General features: G+C 36.8%; 1 protein-coding gene across 1 annotated transcript; it reads left to right on the plus strand.

Annotated features, from left to right (window-relative positions):
- The first annotated feature begins 205 nt into the window (after nucleotides 1–205).
- On the plus strand, nucleotides 206–17666 carry MS3_00009136 (uncharacterized protein). Its single transcript, XM_035733394.2, has 4 exons — nucleotides 206–652; nucleotides 2928–5838; nucleotides 12213–12395; nucleotides 15724–17666. The coding sequence occupies exons 1-2, from the start codon at nucleotides 373–375 to the stop codon at nucleotides 3626–3628; spliced, it is 981 nt and encodes a 326-aa protein (XP_035587142.2). The 5' UTR covers nucleotides 206–372; the 3' UTR covers nucleotides 3629–5838; nucleotides 12213–12395; nucleotides 15724–17666.
- The last annotated feature ends 5127 nt before the right edge of the window (nucleotides 17667–22793 follow it).

Here is a 22793-nt window from a genome sequence, read left to right on the forward strand (position 1 = left end):
ATTATCCATATTTAATTTAGATTTACCCATATTCACTAGTTTTAGAACAAGTAATCTGCTCTTAAAAATATCGCCGGCCCGCTAATTTTATACAATGATAGAAGCTTGACCACCCAATCTTATCTCATAGATGAGTTCTAACAGTCAGTATGTACATAAATTATATGTGACATAGAACCACCTCAAATTACATTGAACTCATTATCGTTGGTCAGCCTCTGAATCTCAAAGTTTCCATATTTTCCTGAAGATAGAAAAGTAGCGTAATAAAAGCACAAATTTCCTCATTACGATTATTGGGAATTGATCCTTTGCTGCACACACGGCCTCAAGGGTGTGGAGTTTTTGAATTTTCGTAACATACCACCGAAAATGAATCCGATTGCGACTGCGGCTATACCTATTATCCCCCCTGTTGCTACGCCCAATTTGCTAGTCGGACTGCCACATATGGCAGCTCCTGGAGCTTTGCCTTCCGTAACTCCAGCTGTTGTCATGCCCCAAGCTGTTACACACATGCCAGAATCAATTGGACAACCAAATAATACCATATACATAAACAATCTGAATGAAAAGATAAAACGCGACGAATTAAAGAAATCCCTATACGCAGTTTTTGTTCAATTTGGTCAAATATTGGACATAATTACATGTAGGTTGAGTTTGTTACTCTTAATTTTTGGTCGAACTTATCCCTAGTTATCCCGCCCAACAATAAGCTTGTGTTATTTGCATGATATCTTTGAAACGCGATAGTATAACGTATGCTCACTTAGCTCCTTTGTGTTAGTCTCACATCATTTCAGGACTCTGAATTACAGTGCTAACCCGAGCTCCCAATTTTGGGGGAATTTTGACCCATTTAGGGAAAGGCACTATAGTAAACTTAGGGGAAATCGCATTAAAACCACAAAATTCCCCTTTAACCTTGGTCAGGGCCATTTAACTTTGGGGATTTCCCCAGAATTCCCCAAACATTGTCGAAGGTCATTTGACTTCAGGAGTTTCCCCAAAATGTCCCCGAACTTGGGAGCTCGGGAACTAGATCCTCATGTATCAAAAGTCGCTCCATACCTACAAAAAAGTTGAAAAGTCTGCTCGTCTTTAAACTATTCATTTCGTCTGATACGGGCTCGCCTTTACTTCTATGCTACGTCTCCAACACAGCTAGTACGGTTAATAGTAAAAAGGCTACACAACAATGAGAATATTTGTCTATTCTAAATGGAAGTATTTATTTATTATAACACATAGATATTGATACAAGGAGGCACCAAATACATATGCGCCACACAAAATCTCATTTGATATGTGTGAGGGCTGGGATATTGCCCGGGTGCCCAAACCGAAGCAGGTATTCTAAATGGAGCTTAGAAAGTCTCTAGTGTGCGTAATATTAATGCCACAGGCCACTATGACTCGCAAATTATTGAGAGTAGGATTTCACCACATTTTTGGTGTTGTCATTTGTTTTCACTAGTCTTTGAGACATAAATGCTTCCACTGACTAATTTACGCATTTAAGACTGGCGGTAATGAATGTTAGTTGTTTCTGTCACCCCATATCCCTTGATCATTGATCTAAAAAGGATTGTGCGTCGGCATTAATTAGTTTCTTTTTATGTGTAGTAAATAGTTTTACTTAACGTCATTTAACCACATGTTCAGAAAACGGGAGTCTGGTAAAAATTTAGGTATTCTTCGATAGTAATGGTTAATATTTAGGTTACATATAAGCTCACTAATAATGAAACCTGACTTGGTTGTATCTGTCACTAACTGTGCTAGGTGTTAAATTTACCCCACAACTTGTTAATCGGGTTAGGGTTTCTGCCGTTTATTGTGTAGAAGCTTGCAATATTATCTTGTCACCCATAGTGAGGTACTACGTGTTGGAATCAAAGCCGTTAAAAGGCAGCTATCAGCTTTCCATGATTTATGCTTCTAAACTTCCTTGAGTTTTTAAAAAATATAGTTATCCATTAAAAGAAAGCTTTACAATGTTGTTACCGATCATTTTACATGTATAGCTTACTAGCTGCAGTCACTTTGACTTCAGCATCATTTAGTCAGATTTTGGTTGATATAGATATTTTCAACGTTTTAAATACATCAGAAGCTGTTGATTGAAAAGTTTTAATATGGCGATATTCCTTTACTGCAAGATATGTACTTGGTCTTAAGAATATACTATGGTATAATTATCTGAATACTTTACTCCTTTTCTTATTACATCAGTCTCCTCAGAGGTATGCTAGATCTTACTCCATGGATAGACTATAGGTTTTGTTGTGTCCATAGAAATACATATCACATGAGTTAAGAAGCACTTCTGATGTGTGTTCAAGGACGTGTACTAACTTAAGAGTTGGTCACCATTTACGGACAGTCGACAGTTTCTTACGTTGTAACAAAAAATGTGGAGTTCACTTTCAAAGTGATGCTTAAAAAAAGTATAATCTTAACCTAGTACATATTTCTAATCCAGACATTGGAAATATGATTTGCATTATATATTACATAGTCTCAGTTTGACCAGGAACACTGTTGGTGTATCCAATCATAATATCACTTAATAATAGCCCATTAATAACAATCGTAACAAATTATTTTATTTCCTATCTTGTTGTAAATACTCAACAAAACCTTTTGATTTTCTTCTAAATATCGCATCATGTTCATTCTAATTGCGAAGTTTTTCTAACATAGTACGAGCTTAATATTGCATGTTACTATTCAAGCCTATACGCTATTCTACATGTTTCTGTGAATAATTATACTCGGTGTCGTTTTGTACACACTTATTGTTGAATTACAGAAGCGTTGTATGATAGATGAAGCATGTTATCGCGACCTACATTTTCACTAATCCTTACTACTGTTCAGATTAATTCTAAGTTGTCATAATTTTATTGTTCCTTTCGTAGCACGAACACTTAAAATGCGTGGTCAAGCTTTTGTTGTCTTTGATGATATCAATAGTGCGTCCACGGCACTTCGGGCAATGCAAAGCTTTCCACTGTATGAAAAACCCATGCGAATACATTTTGCCAAAGTTGATTCAGATGTCATTGCTAAACGTAAAGGCACATTTGTACAACGACCAAAAGCTGCATCAAGAGCAGCAGCTGCGGCCGCTGCTGCTGCTGCTGCCGAAGCCGCAGCTTCTGCTGCTGCAATTAATTCAGCCGGTCCACAAGGAGGCACTAGTGCTAGAGCTATCCGTAGAAGACAACAAAGAGCTGCAGCAGCCGCTGCTGCCGCTGCAGCTTCGGCCTCAGCTAACAATGATACCATCGGTGAAACAAATTCTAATGGTGTCGATCAAACTAATAGTTATCGTCCTCCTCCACCACCACCGACTGTGAATCCAGCAACTATTCCAGATCAACCACCTAATAAGATTTTATTCTTAACTAACTTACCGGATGATTCTGATGAAGCAATGTTAAGTATGCTTTTTGGACAATTCACTGGCTATCGAGAAGTCCGTATGGTTCCAGGAAGACATGATATTGCTTTTGTTGAATTTGGTAATGAAGTAGAGGCATCAGCTGCAAAACTTGGCCTTCAAGGTTTTAATATTCGACCCGGTCAAGCTATACGTATTACTTTTGCGAAGAAATAAAAGGATTTTGAAAAAAAATTAGTTCATTCATTTTAACTATGAATTTCTTCAATCTTATTACTTCATACGTGTACATGTTTACAATTTTCAATAAAATTAAAATTCTATTTGGTCTTAATGAGTTTTCTTTCTCATACCAATAATTGGTATTATCTGATTGTTGAAAAAATGATGGCGCTTATTGTTGTTTTTCCTGTTTAATTAATTGTATTTGTATAGACTTTGGCTTTTGGTTTGTTCCGTATGAATAGATTATATTGAACGAACCCTTGTGTATAACATTAGTTTAAATGTACTAAACACTAGATAACTAAAATATTTTGTCATTAATTTTCATTGCCATTACAAACCAGTCTAAATGTTATAACGGATCCCATATTTACTCGTACTTGTTATTTATCAAAAATTCCAAAGTAGCAAAATGGATTGGTTTTGTGGTGTGTAGGTTTTAAAGGCACTTAGGTCACTGGAGAAACTAAAATGTTACTATAATCAAATTCAGTTGACTACTTTGCCCACGTAATCTATTTCTTAAAATGGTCATCCAATACTTTGTTGGATTGTATGAATAGAGTAGTGAACGATATTCATTCAGACTTCACAGCTGACGTAACTACTTGCAACCACCATATCTACATTTTTGTACATACAGGACTTCTCAAGTTGTGTATGGTGTTTAGTGACTGGAGGTAATCTACAGGAATTACTGGACCCCGAAGTAATGCTGTCTGACGCTTAAACGAGGGACATCTTCCGTCTTGGAGTAACTTCATGCGACAATCTAGAACACTGAGTTAGTCATAAAGAGAACATCAGTCTCCCTAAGGCTAAAGATACGTCTTACTTAAGAGCGTTAACTGTCTTAGAACTTAAACACAGTGCTTCTTTCAAGTTGCCTCTAATATCAAAGTGAAATGCACTGTGAAATCGATTAATTTTGACAATTATTAACATTGGAACCTGGCCGTCAAAATTCATTAAACACTCAGTACTAGATAACATGACATTGATTACTGCTAAGTAACTAATCAGTCTAAGCTGCGTAAACATGTTCGGTCTTTAATTAGTACAATTTGATTGTTACAATTACTCCATAGAAACCTTAAACTAGTCTGAAGTTTATTCTTCCAACTAAAACTTGTATGGTGAAGCAGTGGCTCAGTTGTAATAGTGTTTAACTTTCAGTCATTCAGTCACCCATGGGTTCAAATCCTCCTACACTTCGGTCTAGGAAGTCGAATCATATCGCTAGCCGTCTCCAAATGTGATTCAAATTCATTGACAAAAATTTACTCGGATTATGAGCTAATACTAATGATATATAATTGACCTTTATTTATTTTATGATTATTTGTTTGAATGGATTAAAGCTTGATTTGTGCACGTTATGCAATGGAATTAATATCATTGTAGCCTGATTTCTACGCAGTAGTTGTCCGTTTGTACATTTTCAGTCCACTAGCATACAGATTGAAATTTGCGTGTTCTTTATATGTTTTGATCATAGTAAGAAAGCAATCTCATCAAAGCATACAAATGCAGGCCTATACAGAATTTCCATTTTCGACAGATTAATTAAAGTACATAAAGCACATTTTCCAAACTGATGCTTCCAATCAAAAAGCACACCTATAAATAATACCCTAGTTTCACTTCTAATCTGAAACTACTGGTAATAGTAGTAACATATGATACTTCATAGTTTACATCACTGACTGACTTTAGACAACTATTCTAAACTAGGCGACACTGGACAGCTGTTTCGTTCTCATGAAAATCCTCAGACAGTTCTTGATGTAGACTTTAAAACTTAAAAATCAAAAAATCCCCCACACTGATTATATATATAATATCAAGTCCTACCTTCTTCCAGCATGTAACACTATTTCAATTCATTCATTATATCCCTTCTTTATTTCCATATATATACGGTGTGTGCATGCGTGCGTGCTCGGATTTGATAAATATTAGTTCTATAAATGGATATCCGACCAAATCACACGTTGTATGTGAATAATCTAAATGACAAAGTAAAGAAAAACGATTTGAAAAAAGCACTATATTATATATTTGGTCAACATGGTCGACTAATTGATATTATAGCTATGAAAACAATGAAAATGCGTGGACAAGCATTTATTATTTATCAAGATATTGCTTGTGCAACGCAAGCTTATCGTTCATTACAGGGATTTCAGTTATTTCAACGAGTAAGTTTATTTTGTTTAGTCCTAATGCATGTATATATTTGTATACTTATGCAGTGTTGTGAAAGAACTGAAGCTATAAATTGATCATATTGGATATGTAGCTATCAGTGAAGTTTAAGACACGCATTTTGTCCTATCTGCAGATCGTCAGCTTGGTGTATTTGGATTCCAGTGTTGATGTTCACACTGACTCAAACTCTGTACTTTTCTCTTCGAGTAATTATCATGTTATCCATTGAGCTATTAAGTACAGTGATCCACTCAACTATTCAGCAGGTATAAATGTGTCAGTAGATGTATGTGATTTCCTGTTGTTGATGCTCAGGGCTGCAATTAATCTTTCTCTGATACGTGTGCATTCTTAGCGGGTTGCCGCGATATAGCTTTATCACAGGATTCAGTATGTGTCATTTGGCATGCTTGAATATCAACAATGGAAATTTACGGTTTTTTACCAACACTACTTAGTACTTTAAATAAAATTAAGTCTTACATTACTCAGTAACCAACTTGTTGTTCATATATTAGAATTCGAGTCACATATTTTGTTTGAGAGCTAATGAGACCACTACTGCTACTACTACATATCTACGCGATGTTCAAGTTTATAACCATTGACCGGAAATCTTATCCCTTGTCTACTAAGCAAATTTAAGCGATCAATTTGAAAATTTAAACATCACTTTCTGTACTTTGACAGATTTCCCCACTACTAAATCCATCTCAATAATTAATTATTTCCATGTAGTTATACATCAAGTAACAGCTAGTCTAGGTTACAAATTTTCACCCAAGTTGGTGAATGCACCGGGAACAAACATACTTTGTTAAACACATGCATTGAGATAAAATAACCAGTTCAATATGGCTAAATGGATCATAATTACATCAATCAATTAAGAAAGTGGATATTTTAGACGTTCCAAAAATATAGACTAGAAAACTTTGCAATAGGTTAACAGTTACTTATAAGTAATATTGTCAAAAAGCATGACTCAAAAGTCGTAAAACAATACTAATAACATGAAGTTTTGTACATGGGGTTGTTAAGTTTCAATCGTGTTAGATGTTGTGAGGCTTCATATGCACTTGAAAAGGCCAGTTGGTATCTTCCGTTCATTATTTTTCGAAGATCGTCTTACGAACTAAACAATAATAATAACAGGTTGGTTGAGTCCAGATATATGATGCTCCTGTGCGCACATGATGTATTAAAGCCAAGTGCTAAGTGATAGATAACGAACAAGTCATTATATCGAACTTAGCTAATCGTGCCCTTTTCCAAGGTCTTGGGTATTATCCCTGAAGGGCTATATATATCAATAATTTGTGTACGTTATTATTACGTCTCTAGTTATAGCTTCCTATTCACTCTTAGGCTGCTCAATCACGTAACGTATTGTGATTTAATATAGGAAGTGTTGTGTTTGTATCTTTTTGGATTACGACAGAGCTGAACATATATCAAATAAAGCACTTTTGAAATACAGCCTACTACCCTTTGTGTATTCGATAGCACAACTGTCTTCTTTACTTTTTTATTAGATGATTTCCATATACTCTTTCTGTATACTATGTAATCTCGAGCATTAAGTACGGTGGATATGTATGCTAGACGCATTAAGTTTAGGAGCTAATCGAGCAGTCATATTTATCATGATAATATTGTATTATATGAATGATATAAAATCCACACCCTTCCTCTTCATGCTCTCTTTTTATGTCGTATACTGTTTCGATTATCACTTTTAATAATGTTGGGTATTCGAGAAAAACTTCCCTTTTCTTGTGTTGTGCCCACCTGTTCCAGTCAGTCAGCTAGTACTTAGGACCAGGCACATATATGCATCGGTCTAAGTTGCGACACCTCGTTAGCATAACAAGATAAACACCAGATTCATAGAAGTAGTTACTTCAATCGTTTATTTATTTATTTGAACATAAATACGGGTACAAAGGGGCACCAGATACATATGCGACACAATAATAATGTGAATGTGAAGGGATAAAGAATGTGAGGTGCGTATAAGAAAAAAAGAAACAATAACGAACAGAAATTAGTGTATGATAGGGAAACAATAGTAAAGAAGGAGCAGTTCAGTTAGCAAAGGTACAACCAGAAAAAATTCTTTCAGTTAAGGAAGTTAAAACCACTTTTTATGAAGAAAGTAAAGGAAGGTTACTGCAGGATCGCTACTGGCTCCTATTCTGAGCCATATGTGATAACGTCTCTAGCCACTGTGTTGCACCATCTCTCGGACCCCAGCCAAGGAGTCGTTAAGGACCAAAAGAAGCCAGTTCTGTACTGTTATCCTTCACATTATGATACCATGTCATGCACTGACCACCTCTCCGCTTTTTCCAACCAGTCCCAGAGTCGGCAAATAATGCACGACTTGGGATTCTCTGGGACGACATCCGTAGAACATGTCCAAGCCACCGAAGTCAGTGTTTCAACATGGTGACACCAATTGCATTATCGTCTCTGTGCCCGAACACACGGTGCCGAACCTCTGCATCACCAACATGGTGTTGCCACTGGATGTCAGCAATCCTTCGGAGACAACGACGATCGAACACAAAGAGTCGTCTAACATCCTCAACTCGGGGAGGCCAGGTTTCACAAGCATAGAGCGAAACTGCTCCCACCGACGCGTTGTAGACCCGACTTTTTACAGCCAGACTAACATCACGTAGGCGCCAAAGATGGCCCAGATTGGCATAAGCCGCTCTGGCTTTCACTATACGTGCATTGATCTCATCACTCACACCACCACCAGCACTTATGCAGCTACCTAGATACACGAACTTCTCGAATACTTCTATCTGCTCACCATCCAGAGTAAGTACAGGATTAGAATCCTGCCAGTCTTGTAGAAGTACTTTGCACTTCGAAGGTTCAAAGCACATACCGTACCTACGGACACTGATTGCCAACTGATTAAGTGCGGATTGCATGCCTTGGGCATTATCGCACAGTAAGACAATATCATCCGCATACTCAAGGTCGAGAAGTCTTTCTCCAGGCAACAGATCCGCACCGCCATTACTTACATCCATCAGAACTGTTTCCAGAATGTCATCGATGGCAAAGTTGAAGAGGAATGGTGAGATTGGGCAACCCTGCCTAACCCCACTGCTCGAATGGAACAATGGAGAGAGGTGGTTGTATGCCCTCACTCTGCCTGAGGTGTTTGTATGTAGGGCTTTTAGGATGTTAATAAACTTCTCAGGCACACCCTTATTCAATAGACAATCCCAGAGAACAGTCCTGTCCAACGAATCGAAGGCAGCCCTGATGTCAATTAGCACTACGATTGTTGGTCTTTGATAAGTATGATGGTGTTCTAACATTTGGCGGAGGGTGAAGATATGATCAATACATCCTCGACCAGAACGAAACCCAGCCTGCTCCTCGCGAGTCAATCTTTCTCGGGTTTTGAACAACCTACGAAGTATGACGGAAGCCAATAGCTTGGACGCAGTCGGAAGTAGACTTATCCCCCGATAGTTGTTACAGGAACGACGTGGACCCTTTTTAAAGATAGGGACAACTATCGACTCATTCCATGACGTTGGTACACTCTCTAGTTCCTAAACCTTTGTAAACAACGTCGTCAATTCCTTAGTCAGAAAGTCACCACCATCTTTAAAAAGAGCCGGAGGTAAGTCATCTGGGCCAGGTGATTTGTAACGCTTCAAGAGTTGGAGTTCCTTGCGGACTTCCTCCTCGTTTGGTGGATCAGTCGTCACCGGCCATGGAGAGCAGGACAGTCTGACCGATGTTGCCGGAGCAGCAGGCCAGTTGAACTGCCCTTCGAAGAATTCTGCCCATCGTCCAAGACGTCGATGGATGTCAGTGATTGGCATCCCGTCATCCTCACAGATTTTTTTGCTCACACCAGACTTCATGACGCCACTTTTATGGCGTCATGCAACTGAAACTACAACCAATTTACCGACAACGATTCGTTTAGGATGATGAATTTGTTGTCCACTGAAAATTAAGGTAAGATTGGAGCAAACAAGAGTATGATCAGAGTCCAGATAGGTACTCCAAAAGGAGCAGCAGTTTTGTACACAACCACGCCAGCAGTAGCTGATCGCGATGTGCTCAATCTGAGTCCAGGTTTGAGATGCAGAGGAAGGGCGCTCAGTGGCACGTTGGCGATGACTATGCCGGTAGTTAGTGCTAGCCAGAAACAGGTTGTGGTCTGCGCACAGTTGCAGTAGACAGTCCCTGTTATCTGTCCTGCGACCAACAAGTCCCCATCGGCCACCTAAACGACTCTCTTCTGTGCCTAGACGCCCGACCTGAGCATTCAAGTCTCCGGCTAGCACTACAATATCTGTCGAACGCACTTCGTGGAGAAGCACAGTTAACTGGTGGTAAAATTCATCCTTGATTGCATTTGGGCTGCAATCTGTCGGGCATAGGCGGAGACGACGAAAAGACGTCGTTTTTCACACCGATTTCTTATTACTTTGATGGAATTTTCTAATCTAACACAAATGAAATGAAATGACGATATTACTGAAAATACTATTCACGCTTCGATTGAAAGTCAAACAGTTCACAATATTTTTATTATTACCACGTCACTTATTCACTCTTTTATTCCTACTTTGTGTATCCTTATTTTACAACTTATACAGCAGCTCGCTTTTGGTGGAAATTCGGTTCTATCTAAACGATCTCGAGTCACTGACTGGTCAAAAATTGAATGCTACCACCGAATACGAATACTGAAACAGTTTTTCTGAAACCACTGTGTGGCGCATATATATCTGGTGCCCCCTTGTACCAATATTTATGTATTCAAATAAAATAAATATAATAATAATCTAACAGCATATAATCGACTGTTAATGGGGATCCAATCGATTAGTGCTGCTTCAGCTCTAGCGCTTAGTACAACACCGACGACAGCAAAACCAAAAGAAGATGCCACAGGGTCCCCGGATAAGCGCACATAATAGAAGCTTTTCGAAGTGACAAATAGGGAGCGGATTTGTAGTACTTCACTGGAGTCTTGAATACAGGTATCGGATAGACAACATAAGTCGATATTAAGACTTTCACTGGTAGTAATATATAAAAGATTATGTGTAAGGGTATAATACAGGAAGGAAGGATTAGTTCGTAGAAAGAAATGTATGAAGTAATTTTAATCTCACGGTTTGAGAGAAGACAAAGAGTGTATACACCGACCCCATTGTGATCGATTCTAAGCCATGTCACCAAGAGTCTCCAACCATTGGTTACGATAGTCACGCAGACCGCAATCAAGTAGTCTACATCTACCAACATGATTAGACCAGAAGTTTGTGACTTCAAGCACTGGTGTCACGTTTTGGTTTGGCCGCCCCTAACTTTATTCCAACCATCCCCAACACTAGTCAGAATTGAACGTCGTTGTAATTGGTGTTCAGGCATACGTAACACGTGACCCAACCATCTCAGTCGATGAAGATTTACAACCTCATCAACTGATTTACCGTCATTCCCTAATACCCTGCGTCTAACCTTACTATTACTTACCCGGTGATCGCAGCAGATGCGAGCAATATTTCTAAGGCATCTGTGGTCAAATACTAGTAACTTACGGGTATCTTCTACTCTTAATGGCCATGTTTCGTAGCCGTAAAGTAGAACAGAACGAACTGCTGTGCAGTATACTCGTCCCTTAATTGATAGACGGATATCTGGCCTTTGCCATAGGTGAAATAAGTTGACAAAATCCAAACGAGCTTTTCGAATCCGTGCTGAGATTTTGTCAGACATCAACCCATTAGGGCTGATCAGACTTCCAAGATAAGTGAAGTTGTCAACACGTTCGACTACTTCACTCCCTATCTTTAGTTCAGGTGTTGACGCAAGCCAGCCCTGAAACAACAATTTTCACTTAGTGTGGAAGAAACACATCCCAAACATCCTATCATTGTTGCTCAGTGCTACTAGAATTATTACTTCTCTTTTTGTTACATATCATAAAGTTAATATCTGCCTTTTGGAATACGCAATCGTTACTTAATAATTCAATTGTAATGATTTATGTCATCCGATTGTTTCTGTTATGGACTGGAATTGATCAGTCTCTTTTAAAATATGTGCATCCTTAGGGGATTGTCTTGATATTGCTGTCATTCATAAGCTCTTTTAATCATATACAGATAATAGATAGTCGTAGGAGTAGTAGAATTCAAGACACACGTCTCATCCTATTTGTGAATCATCAGCTCGATGTACTTACATCCCAGTGTTGATGTTCACTCCATTACTCGAATCTACCATTAACAACCGTTCATCTCTGCTTTCAAAAATTTCACTTTAATGTTTTATTCTGTTATATTCATATATATTTTTTTCTCAGCCTATGCGAGTAACGTATGCTAAAAAAGACTCGCAACAAATTATCTGTTTGAAAGGTGTCAGTGCTGAAGTTCAAAAGAGACGTGAAGAAGAACGCGAAAAACGTAGACGAAAGAAAATGGCACAACGTGCTGCAGCGGTAGCAGCGGCTCTACAAGCAGCTAATCAATCAGTAAATGGTCCAGTATGTTTTAATCATTATTATTGTTTTCTTTATTTGATCATAAAAACGATTTGACCAGTTCAATATCATATATATTCATAGTATAGTATAGTTGTAAAATCCTCTAAGCTAGTACTTAGTTTAATTAACTGCAAAGACTTTATTCTGGACATTACATCATCAACATTCTATTCATGTATAGAAGTGAACTATTTAGAGTGATTCCATAAGTGCTAAATCAATTATTTTTGTGTTACTGTTGTTTATGATTAATCTAACCTCTCATATTTCATTGTCTTCATTTGTTCTTCTATTCAAGTTGACTGTTTTGTTTGATTGGTTTCTGGTCAGATTGTTTGTCATCTGACATTTTCTTTCAAATGAAATAACTAAAGAGTCCACTTATTATAAATTAAATAAGCGTCAATTTTTTGTTATTCAGAAGGATCACCGGGTAAGTAATAGTAAGGTTAGACGCAGGGTATTAGGGAATGACGGTAAATCAGTTGATGAGGTTGTAAATCTTCATCGACTGAGATGGTTGGGTCACGTGTTACGTATGCCTGAACACCAATTACAACGACGTTCAATTCTGACTAGTGTTGGGGATGGTTGGAATAAAGTTAGGGGCGGCCAAACCAAAACGTGACACCAGTGCTTGAAGTCACAAACTTCTGGTCTAATCATGTTGGTAGATGTAGACTACTTGATTGCGGTCTGCGTGACTATCGTAACCAATGGTTGGAGACTCTTGGTGACATGGCTTAGAATCGATCACAATGGGGTCGGTGTATACACTCTCTGTCTTCCCTTAAAGTAAGAGATTAAAATCGCTTCATATCTTTCTTCCTATGAAGTAATTCTTTCTTCCTGTGCTATATCCTTATATGCAATCTTTCTTTTGTATATCACCACCTCTGAATTAACTACTTTTGTGAATCCGATGTTCATCTTGTTGTATTAATGAGGTATGGTAACTTGGACCGATGCATATATGTGCCTGATCCTACGTTGTAGCTGACTGACTGACTGAAGTATAGTGAAAGATTCATAAATAAATCATATCGCCCAGTTTACTTATCATCACCATATATGTTTAACTGAGCTACAATTTTTTCCTATCATATTCTGTATATCAGTGAAATACACAGTTATGTTTTTTTGTCTTGATTGTATTCAGAATTATAATATTTAAGTTGTATTGGAAATGCATCCGACTTCATCTATTATAATTCCAAGTCAATTTCAAATATATTACTTATAATGACGTTGCGTAGCAATTTCAGAGATAACTTGATGTTAAATGTCTAATATGAAATACGTTTTGGGAAATATGTATATTTCATACAAATTGTTTTGACAAATTATTGGGGTAATGTACAGAGATAGTAGAAAGCGTGTAGAATGGTATACTAACTAATCATGGTATTGATTGAATTGACTTTACAATCAAATCATTCTGTATGCTGATTGACTTGAGGGATAGATCATTGAGTGGATTATTGAGTCAGTGTAGTGATTCACGTCTAGCCTGAAGGTACTCTGTGTTATGGGGGGGGCACAGAGAGCAGCGTGCTTGAAGAAAGCTGGAAAAGAGACGAATAAGAGGAAAAGTGAACCGACAACTCAGTAAGCATATACAGTTCACTTACATTTAATGATGAAACCAGTTGATAATGACCAATAACAGCGTGTGAGCAAGACAATTTGACACTCACAACTCGAAATGCTAGCATGAGACCTCTAATGAGCTACACTCAGTTCATATCCGTCAACCAGTCATACGCAAATTAGAACCTAACACATTTGCTTTGGTTGAAGTTGCCACACCACATTAGGACAGCGAGATAGAATTATTTAAAGACATCCCAGAGCAGCGGAGTAGTAACAGTATCAGTAGTAGTGTGGTAGATGCTACTTATGTTGACATGTATAAGCAGTATGTAGCACCGATCGTAAGTGAAACGCATGTCTGCAGAAGATTGGGAAGATTCAATTAACGAAAACAGAAAGTAATCGTAATGACAACGGAACTAAAAGAATCAAGAAGGATGTAAAGGACGACTGTTGGAAGATGTGCAAATTACTTATTTGATGTATGGTTTTCATATCTTACGAGTAAACTCGGTAATTTTGCATTAAACAATAAATTGATATTCTCCACCTGAGTTTTTGTCTACTACAGTAGTAGTAATAGTAAAAATTAGGTATAGAAAAAACTAAACGGAAGGTATAAGAATATTTTGGGACTGAGGTTTTAAACAGGGACGAAGAGCGAATTCACCAGCAACATTTTGACAGCTGGTAGTTGTCATAAACCAGCTGAGTTTTCTAATTTTATCCCGAGATTTCGTCAGGCATCAAAGCACCAGGTTTGATGAGACTTCCAAGGTGAGTGAAGTTATCGACGTGCCCCTCCACTTCACTCACTATCATTATTCCAAGTACTGAGGCAGAGCAATCCTGAAGCAGCATTTCGCATTTAATTGGAGAAAATCGTACTAAAAACATGCTTTCATTATTGCTTAAGTTAGTCAAAGGACTGAACTTTGTTGGTGTCTTCATTAAACAGGACTATATCATCTGCGAATTCTAAGTCATCATCAGTCAGTTTTTGTATCTATACATTCAATACAATAAACGGATTAAAGATGTCATATATATAATTGTCAGGCTTTTTGCCTTTTCAGATAACAATAGGTATCTATGTAAGCATGCATAGTATGGGTCTGTTACAGTGTCATTAGCATAACTAAAAATATAGGTAAGCTCATACATACACTGATAAAATGTCTATTTATTGATTAACAGCTTAACACTCTATGTGCTATAATGCAAATATAAAGCATAATCTAATAATCCATGCTATGAGAAACAGGTAGTTTTCTTAGGGCCCCATCCCTCGGGCCTTTAACCCTGAATTTACTCCACAAAACAGTGGCACAACATCATGTGATACGTTTTCATGGTAGCCGGTAACCAAAATGAGTTCATACACCCCATTCCTGGAGCACTTGCACATAATCGTTCAACTTCCTTGGTTGAGCCTTCCGTATTCACAAGCCCGGTTGATTTAAGAGCCACTTTCCGTCCTCCCAATCTTGTAGAAAATACCCGCGCCACAAGGACGCAGTTAATAGGACCTTCCTGGCAGAACCTATAATCATGTGACTATACGTTAGCATTTTACGAGAGCTAACACTCCGCGCTTTCTTACTTGATTAGATGTATGATATGTTAATGACTTGGACCATAGTACTAATTCACGTATTCTAAAAAAACCGTTTTAATTTTTTCTCCAATAAATACTTTAAAATACACTCCATCACTTTTGTCAAATCTCTTTTAGGCGGGTACCGGTGGAGATATCAATGCATTGTTAGATCAACCAAATCATATTTTATTTGTTAGCAATTTACCAGAAGAAACTACTGATGCTATGCTTACTATGTTATTTAGTCAATTCTCGGGATTTAAAGAGGCTAGACGCGCTGCTGGTGGAGTTGGCTTTGTCGAATATGATACTGAATCACAAGCTGCTGCTGCGCGATCTGCTTATGAAGGATTTAAACTGACACCGACTCATGCTATGCAAATTACATTTGCTAAGAAATAAAGATCACTTTTCTTTTCCTTAACATTATTCGTTAGTTAATTGGTATTATTGATATTATCATTGTTATTATTCTTATGATTACCTGCTAACACCGCATATTGATGTAGATGGTAATTAGACATATATAACACATGTCTCGAGCACATCACTTGATGAAGATTAATAATCATATCAGCCGCTTTACTATCTTTCTTCAGTACTCTGTACATAACCTCAGGACTGCTGACTGGATTATACCGACAATATACGAGGATTGTGTAACTAGAGAGCGATAATACCTAGCCTCATTTCAAATACCACAATTCTCCTTTCCTTCCGCTTATTACACACTGGTTAAGAAGACTAGGCTTACAGAGAAGTGGATAAAAGTGGTTTTATTTAAACAAATACCACTTGCCTATCAAATAAGTTGAGAAATCGGCGTAACAAATCTTTGCAGTAAAAAAATTTGAGAGGGAAATTTTCAGCAACATATTATGATGATATACTTTTCGAGTTTGAGATTTACTGAAGGAGTAAGTCATTCCTTGTGTACGTGTATGTGTATGAGTATTAGGTGATGTGTGTATTCCGGTTGTTGGTGGTGGTGAAAAAGTGGTATTGCAGTTGGCGTCAGTGTGCAATGGTGGTTGTGCTAGTGATTGTGTTTGTTTTGTTGCTGGTTTTTGTGTGCGATATGAGTTGATATTGTGTGGTGTATATATATATATTATATATATAGTTTTATAGCTTTGGAAATCAACTGTACGAACAGAGCACTGTTGACTGAACCAATCTTTCTTATTTTATGACTAAATTAGTATATTCCTTTAGCCTATTCCAACGAATGTCTTGAGTTGTTTGTTTGTTGTTTAGCTCTGTTCATCTTCGACGTGTTCCTTCATGTTCTTGTTCTTCTTCTGCTCTTTTTCCTTCTAAATGTACTCCTATTCATTCAATGCAGGTTGAACTTGTTTGTAGAGATTATGTTGCAAATGGTGGTTGAGAGACATTTTTAGCCTATGAGGATCTATATCAAGACACATTGATAGGTTTATGACGTTTAGGAAAGTGTTCACTGCAACACGTTATATTAGTGATGATGATAATGATTTTCAAGGTAGTGAAGATCCTTGTTGTTCTATTGTACGTGAATTACATGTATATGGTAGTGCTGTTCCAGTGGCTGCTAGGGATCCCACAAATTTATAACATCAAGTACGTTCAAGTGTAATTTAATTGTATATCGGATAAGAGATGCTTTTTTGTGTGTGTTAATAACAGCAACAATAATAATAATAGCATTCTAAAGTTAGGAATTTCTGTTAAATACCTTTTCAAGTCCACCGAAGTTAAGCATCCGGAGTTGGTAACAGTCACAAACTGTCATGGCTTCTCCTTAAACATATTGTTCTGCAAAAAAATCCTTCGTGGTTTTTAACTCAGCAAGAACTGCAAAGTTTCAGTGCAGACAAGTAGAAAAATGACCAATCAATGTAGTCGGACGAGTAGGTAATACATTAAGCAATCAATAACTGATTAGTTAACAATTAATCAATGAAATAAACGAAGAGAATTGTGCAACTCACTTCTAGTTACTCATAAGTAATATAGTTGTCATACGCAAATCTCTCAACCCTAGTCTTTCTTACGAATTGTTCACATTCACAAACAAATCATGCACAAACTAACTCTACATTCGTACACCCGTCTTTCATTATTTTTACTCAGTTTACGGTAGATAATCTCGGTTGATAGAAAGATTGCCTAATTTTTCAGTTTCGTTCGAACTATCATCATTTTCATAGCACTCGACATTTTGGGAATTTAGTTTAGAGATCCTCAGGTTACCTTCCAGTGATCGAATCATCTCGTGTCAAGTGTAATGTAGTGTTTCGTTTGCCACTGTGATATGTAGACAGTTATTTCTGCAAACGATCTGGTCTATAAGTCGATCACGCGAATTCGATCAGTGCTAAGGACTAGGACAAACATAACAATGGGCACTTCTACGTGACTAATCAATTGTTAACAGCTCAGACCTACAGGACGTTATTCACTTCCTGAACAGCTGGAAATTCGGTCTGCTTATATTTTCTACCACTTCCCACACGACATAACATTGACAATTGATTCATTGTGTGGGTTAGATACATCCGAGTTATTTGTACATGATCTACTATTCATGTATCACCAATATCCCCCATCTGCCAATATATATTTATGCCTCATACAGCGGGGTACTCAGTTGAAATACAGCTTTTCTCTTATTGATGTTCCATGTACTACTAACTAAACTTGGAACCGGCAAGCCACTATCGAAATAAAGATGCATGCAACATTTCAACAGACATGTTTATAGCTAATCCAAGTGGTAAAACGTCCCGTTAGTCGTATGTCGGTAAATTGTTTACTGCTGTGATATTCGATTGCAAACACGCAGTCACACCAGACATTCATAGTCATTATCGTCAACGTCCATTTCACACACTCATATTTCATTACATTTTCATGTCGACATTTATATGGGACCAGGTCTGTGATGCTCGTTAGGTGAAGTAGTCGTCTGCCTGTCATCCGAAGTAGGGGTCATATCACATTATACTATCAAGGCGTTAGTAGGACGGTTTGTATGTTTCCAATTACTTGGAGGAAATAATGCCCAACTGACAGACATACCGGATAATTGGAGTTAAGGTGAATAGCTTTTGGATACGTACTACAAGATGTAACCTACAGCTACTTTGCCAATGCCACTAACTGTTGCAAAATACTTAATTATGATGACTAGAAGTATTCAAATTGACTTGCTAAGAATTCACAGTATAGTGTAACTAAAGGAATGTAAATCTAGATAAGCAGAACTGGACGTATTATAATTGCAACTCGTAATCAGCACGCGATCAAGTACAAAAGAATAGTATAAATACCACATTAATCCGTAGTACTACAAGCAACATAACCAACGTCGTTGAATTGAGAGTTTATTCATGAAAGACAATGTATACTTACGTCTTATGTTCTTGTTAATACAGTTCGTAGTACCTGCTGCTTCACCTAAGGAGTTGATAAGAACAATCTTATAGTAGGGAATACTACTTATGAAATTACAACGTTGTTCTGTATTCATATAAAAGGTGCGTAAACGACACACAATATAATGGGAAATCGAACAGGATTTAATAAAAATCAATAGTAATATTAATATATACCAGTTAAATGTTACAAATACAATAAAAATGGGACTTTACTTAAGTTCACCCAAAATGATGCGTGTTCAGCTTTAATCTGGTACAACAAATCCACAATTATAGATGCTTGGTAATTCCAAACGTATCGATGATCTCTTCAGTGGTGTAATCCAAAGTGAGGTATGGTGTATTCGCTCTCACAGTCTATGGATGTAAATAATATTTGTTTTAGATCTCAGTTAACTCAATCTCGAATGAAAACAGAACGAGGAATGTGTGAAGCAGTGTATTTGTTAGCCAGCAACGGTATGTCACGCTATGTTAGAATTACAACGGAAGAAGTGTCCAAGGTCATTTACTAAAACAACAGGTACAATCATTTAATGATAAATGTACATGCGATGAGGAATTGACAAAATAAATACAAATAATATTAAAAACTATTTACAAAATAAGCTTGTCAGACCTATCTCCACAAAATATTAACAAGAAATATATGGAATCAGCCTCAACATTTATTAATATCTAGAAAACATGACATTAAGTCAATTGATGTAAAGCATCTTTGTCGTGCAGAAGGTCGGCCGATGTATGAATAACCTCATAGCAACATTTTCTCTGTGATATTGTGTGGTATAGATTCGAATGCTATAGACTACATCAGTTTTTCGACAATTAATGTGCCATTTCTTCGTGATTTGCAGAGATTGTTGATTTTTATAAGATCATCATTTATAAGATCATCAACCGATGTAAGTTAGACAACAATTGAAAACCTGGAATCACTGGACAGCAGTTTCGTCTTAGTATGGAAATCTGTATTGGCTTAGCTTCGTTAATCAATCACTTTGATAACCGTTCTTACATAAATCTGAACGTTGTTTAAAATCATGAAGTAATAAGAAGTGACGACCACAGTTTATTAGCGGACGGCACAAATAACTAATCTACAAGTACGTCAAGCGGATTTGTAGTAGAGAGGCGAATATATGTGTGTAAGCGAATACATATTCAAACTTCTAACCAAATGAAATAAGGCGCAGCTAGGTAAGGCTAAGGTTAATGATAGTATTTGAGTACATATATACATAGGAAAGCGAATAACTCATCGAGATCGGCATAGATATAATGTTATTTAAAATATGAACAATTTTTGGATAAAGATTTTGTAGGTCATTTACTCATCCATGCAAAATTAATATTTAACTATGGAGTTTGTTTCGCCTTTATTTCTTTTTGTCTTATTGTCATTTAAAACTATTAACATACAGAATAGTCCAATTGTTATAACTATAGATTAAAATAAATGATCAGATTAATTTTAAATATACCAGATGGGTTTTCTGGATATTATAGTAATTTCAATGGTTAAGATCATGAGTCAGTTGAAGCTAGACCACCATGGAAAACCTGGAAGCACTAGACGGCCGTTTTGTCCAGGACCTAGGCCCTTGGTTCGAATCTCGCAGGGGTCGAGGTCGTGGATGCGCACTGCTGAGGAGTCCCACAATAGGACGAAACGGCGGTTCAGTGCTTCAAGGTTTTCCATGATGGTCTTCAACTGACTCATGATCTCAATCATTGAAATTAATTCTAAATGTTTACGAAAAATTTATTTTGTATGGAGAAAAGAAAACAATCAATAGAGAAACAAACAATGACGTGACCTTGTGACCAATATACGTGTACATATATTTTAAGTTACCTTGTTTTATGTAAAAAACAAACAAAAATAAATGAATACATAGTTTTTGATGGAGTTTTGTTCTTTGAGCTGGATGGTTTGGTCGTGGAGCTTTCATCGTTCTTCTGAACAATATCATCAGCACAAACTTCAGGTATAAAGTAGAACGATGAAAGCTTTACTACCAATTCATCCAGCTGAGAGAACAAAACTCCATCAAAATTATCTATCTGAGCTACAAATCGTCACCACCATCTCGAATAGATAATTTATTATATTAAAGTGAGCTCATTACTCTCAAGTTCAAGTTTTTTAGTATTATTGATAATTACAATCATGACAATGAATGAGTAGATATTTTTCTCGGTTCCTATCGATTCTTTACGAGATAAGACTTGATAAATACTTTATCCCCAACCTTAAAACTTTGGACATTAGGATTTGGTCCATGCTCATCTACTGTTTTGGGTGACAATGTAATAAATGTACTATTGATTATTAATTTTGTCTCTTTTTAAATATACGTCAACACATCAAACGTCGTTTTTCACCCTTTTTCTAAATCATTTATATTTGCTCATACATTAACAACTAACTAAGAATTGATTATCCACTTTCAATCTAATTCACTAATAAAACGATCTCTTTTATTTAAATGATTAAAAGGTAAAAATGAAAATGTAGAAGAATAGAAAACAGAGGAAAATAAAAAGAAGAAGCAAAAGGTGGATAGAGTGAATGAGAGAAAAGATGTAAACCAACTATTAATAATAACAACAACAAATAGAAAAAATAAAGGTCATTAGAAAAATTTCTATATTGCATTATTCATTTGTTTGTAATGGAAATATGGATTGAATGTAAATTTATACTCTCTATCTGTTATGTCCCGACAAGAATAATGAATGGTAACTTTTGGAACCTAGTGATGGATCAATACTAAACGTATATTTCTATTGTATAATTATTAAGTAACTATACTATGCATATTCATATTCCTCTTATTGTAAGCTTTATTTTGACCTATGAACTATTACTATACATTTTACCATTCTTAAGTTATACCCAGTATATTAATCACTACTTCCCTCATTCACAGCCACATCTGGCTAATTCTTGTACAAATGTTGTTTCTTATTTTATTGGTACGTTGTGGTCTGTTTGATTGGTATATAAACTCAGTATGTTTGAAATATAAAGATTCATATCGCCGAGGCTGAGACTTGTGTTCTGAACTTAACTTGCTGGGCTAAGCAGGAAGCAGGGCCAATCAGGACTCTAGGCTGCTTATATGGGTTTACGCGTTTTTGATCTGATCGATACGTCACTGTTCTCTAATCGGTGGTCACAAGTTATAACACTATCAGTAAGAATAAACGATCAGGTATTGAGTGTGAGAAATATACGTATCTAAACTTCATTCTCCCCTCCTTTGACTTATTTTATTCCGTTATACACTACACACTAGTTAAGTCGATAAATATATATCTGGGCAGATGGAATGTATATTTCATTAACATCGTTCAATCTAAATGGATTTAAATAAACAGGTGAAAATATTTTGATCTCAATTTTCTTGAGCCTTTATTAACATTAGTGTCAGAACAGGTTTTGTGGAGGTTGTAGTAATTTCAACAGTTGAGATCATGAATCAATTGAAGCTAGACCACCATGGAAAACGTGGAAGCACTAGACGGCCGTTTCGTCCTATTGTGGGACTCCTTCTTATACTAATTAACATATGCTCACTAGTGACTGGCTTCAAGAGGTATATCCTGGAGTTCTAGTGAGAAGCAGTGACCAGTGGAGTTCAACCGGGTCAGTTGTGAGATAGTAACTCATTGATGACAATGGTGGATGTGTCGTTCAATTTCGTGGATTAGTTGAAGTTGGATGCTAGCTCAGTGGTCTAGTTGATGGCTGATAGGTCCTGGGTTCGAACCCCTCGA

Source organism: Schistosoma haematobium, chromosome 5 (assembly GCF_000699445.3).
Source record: "Schistosoma haematobium chromosome 5, whole genome shotgun sequence".
Lineage (NCBI taxonomy): Eukaryota > Metazoa > Platyhelminthes > Trematoda > Strigeidida > Schistosomatidae > Schistosoma > Schistosoma haematobium.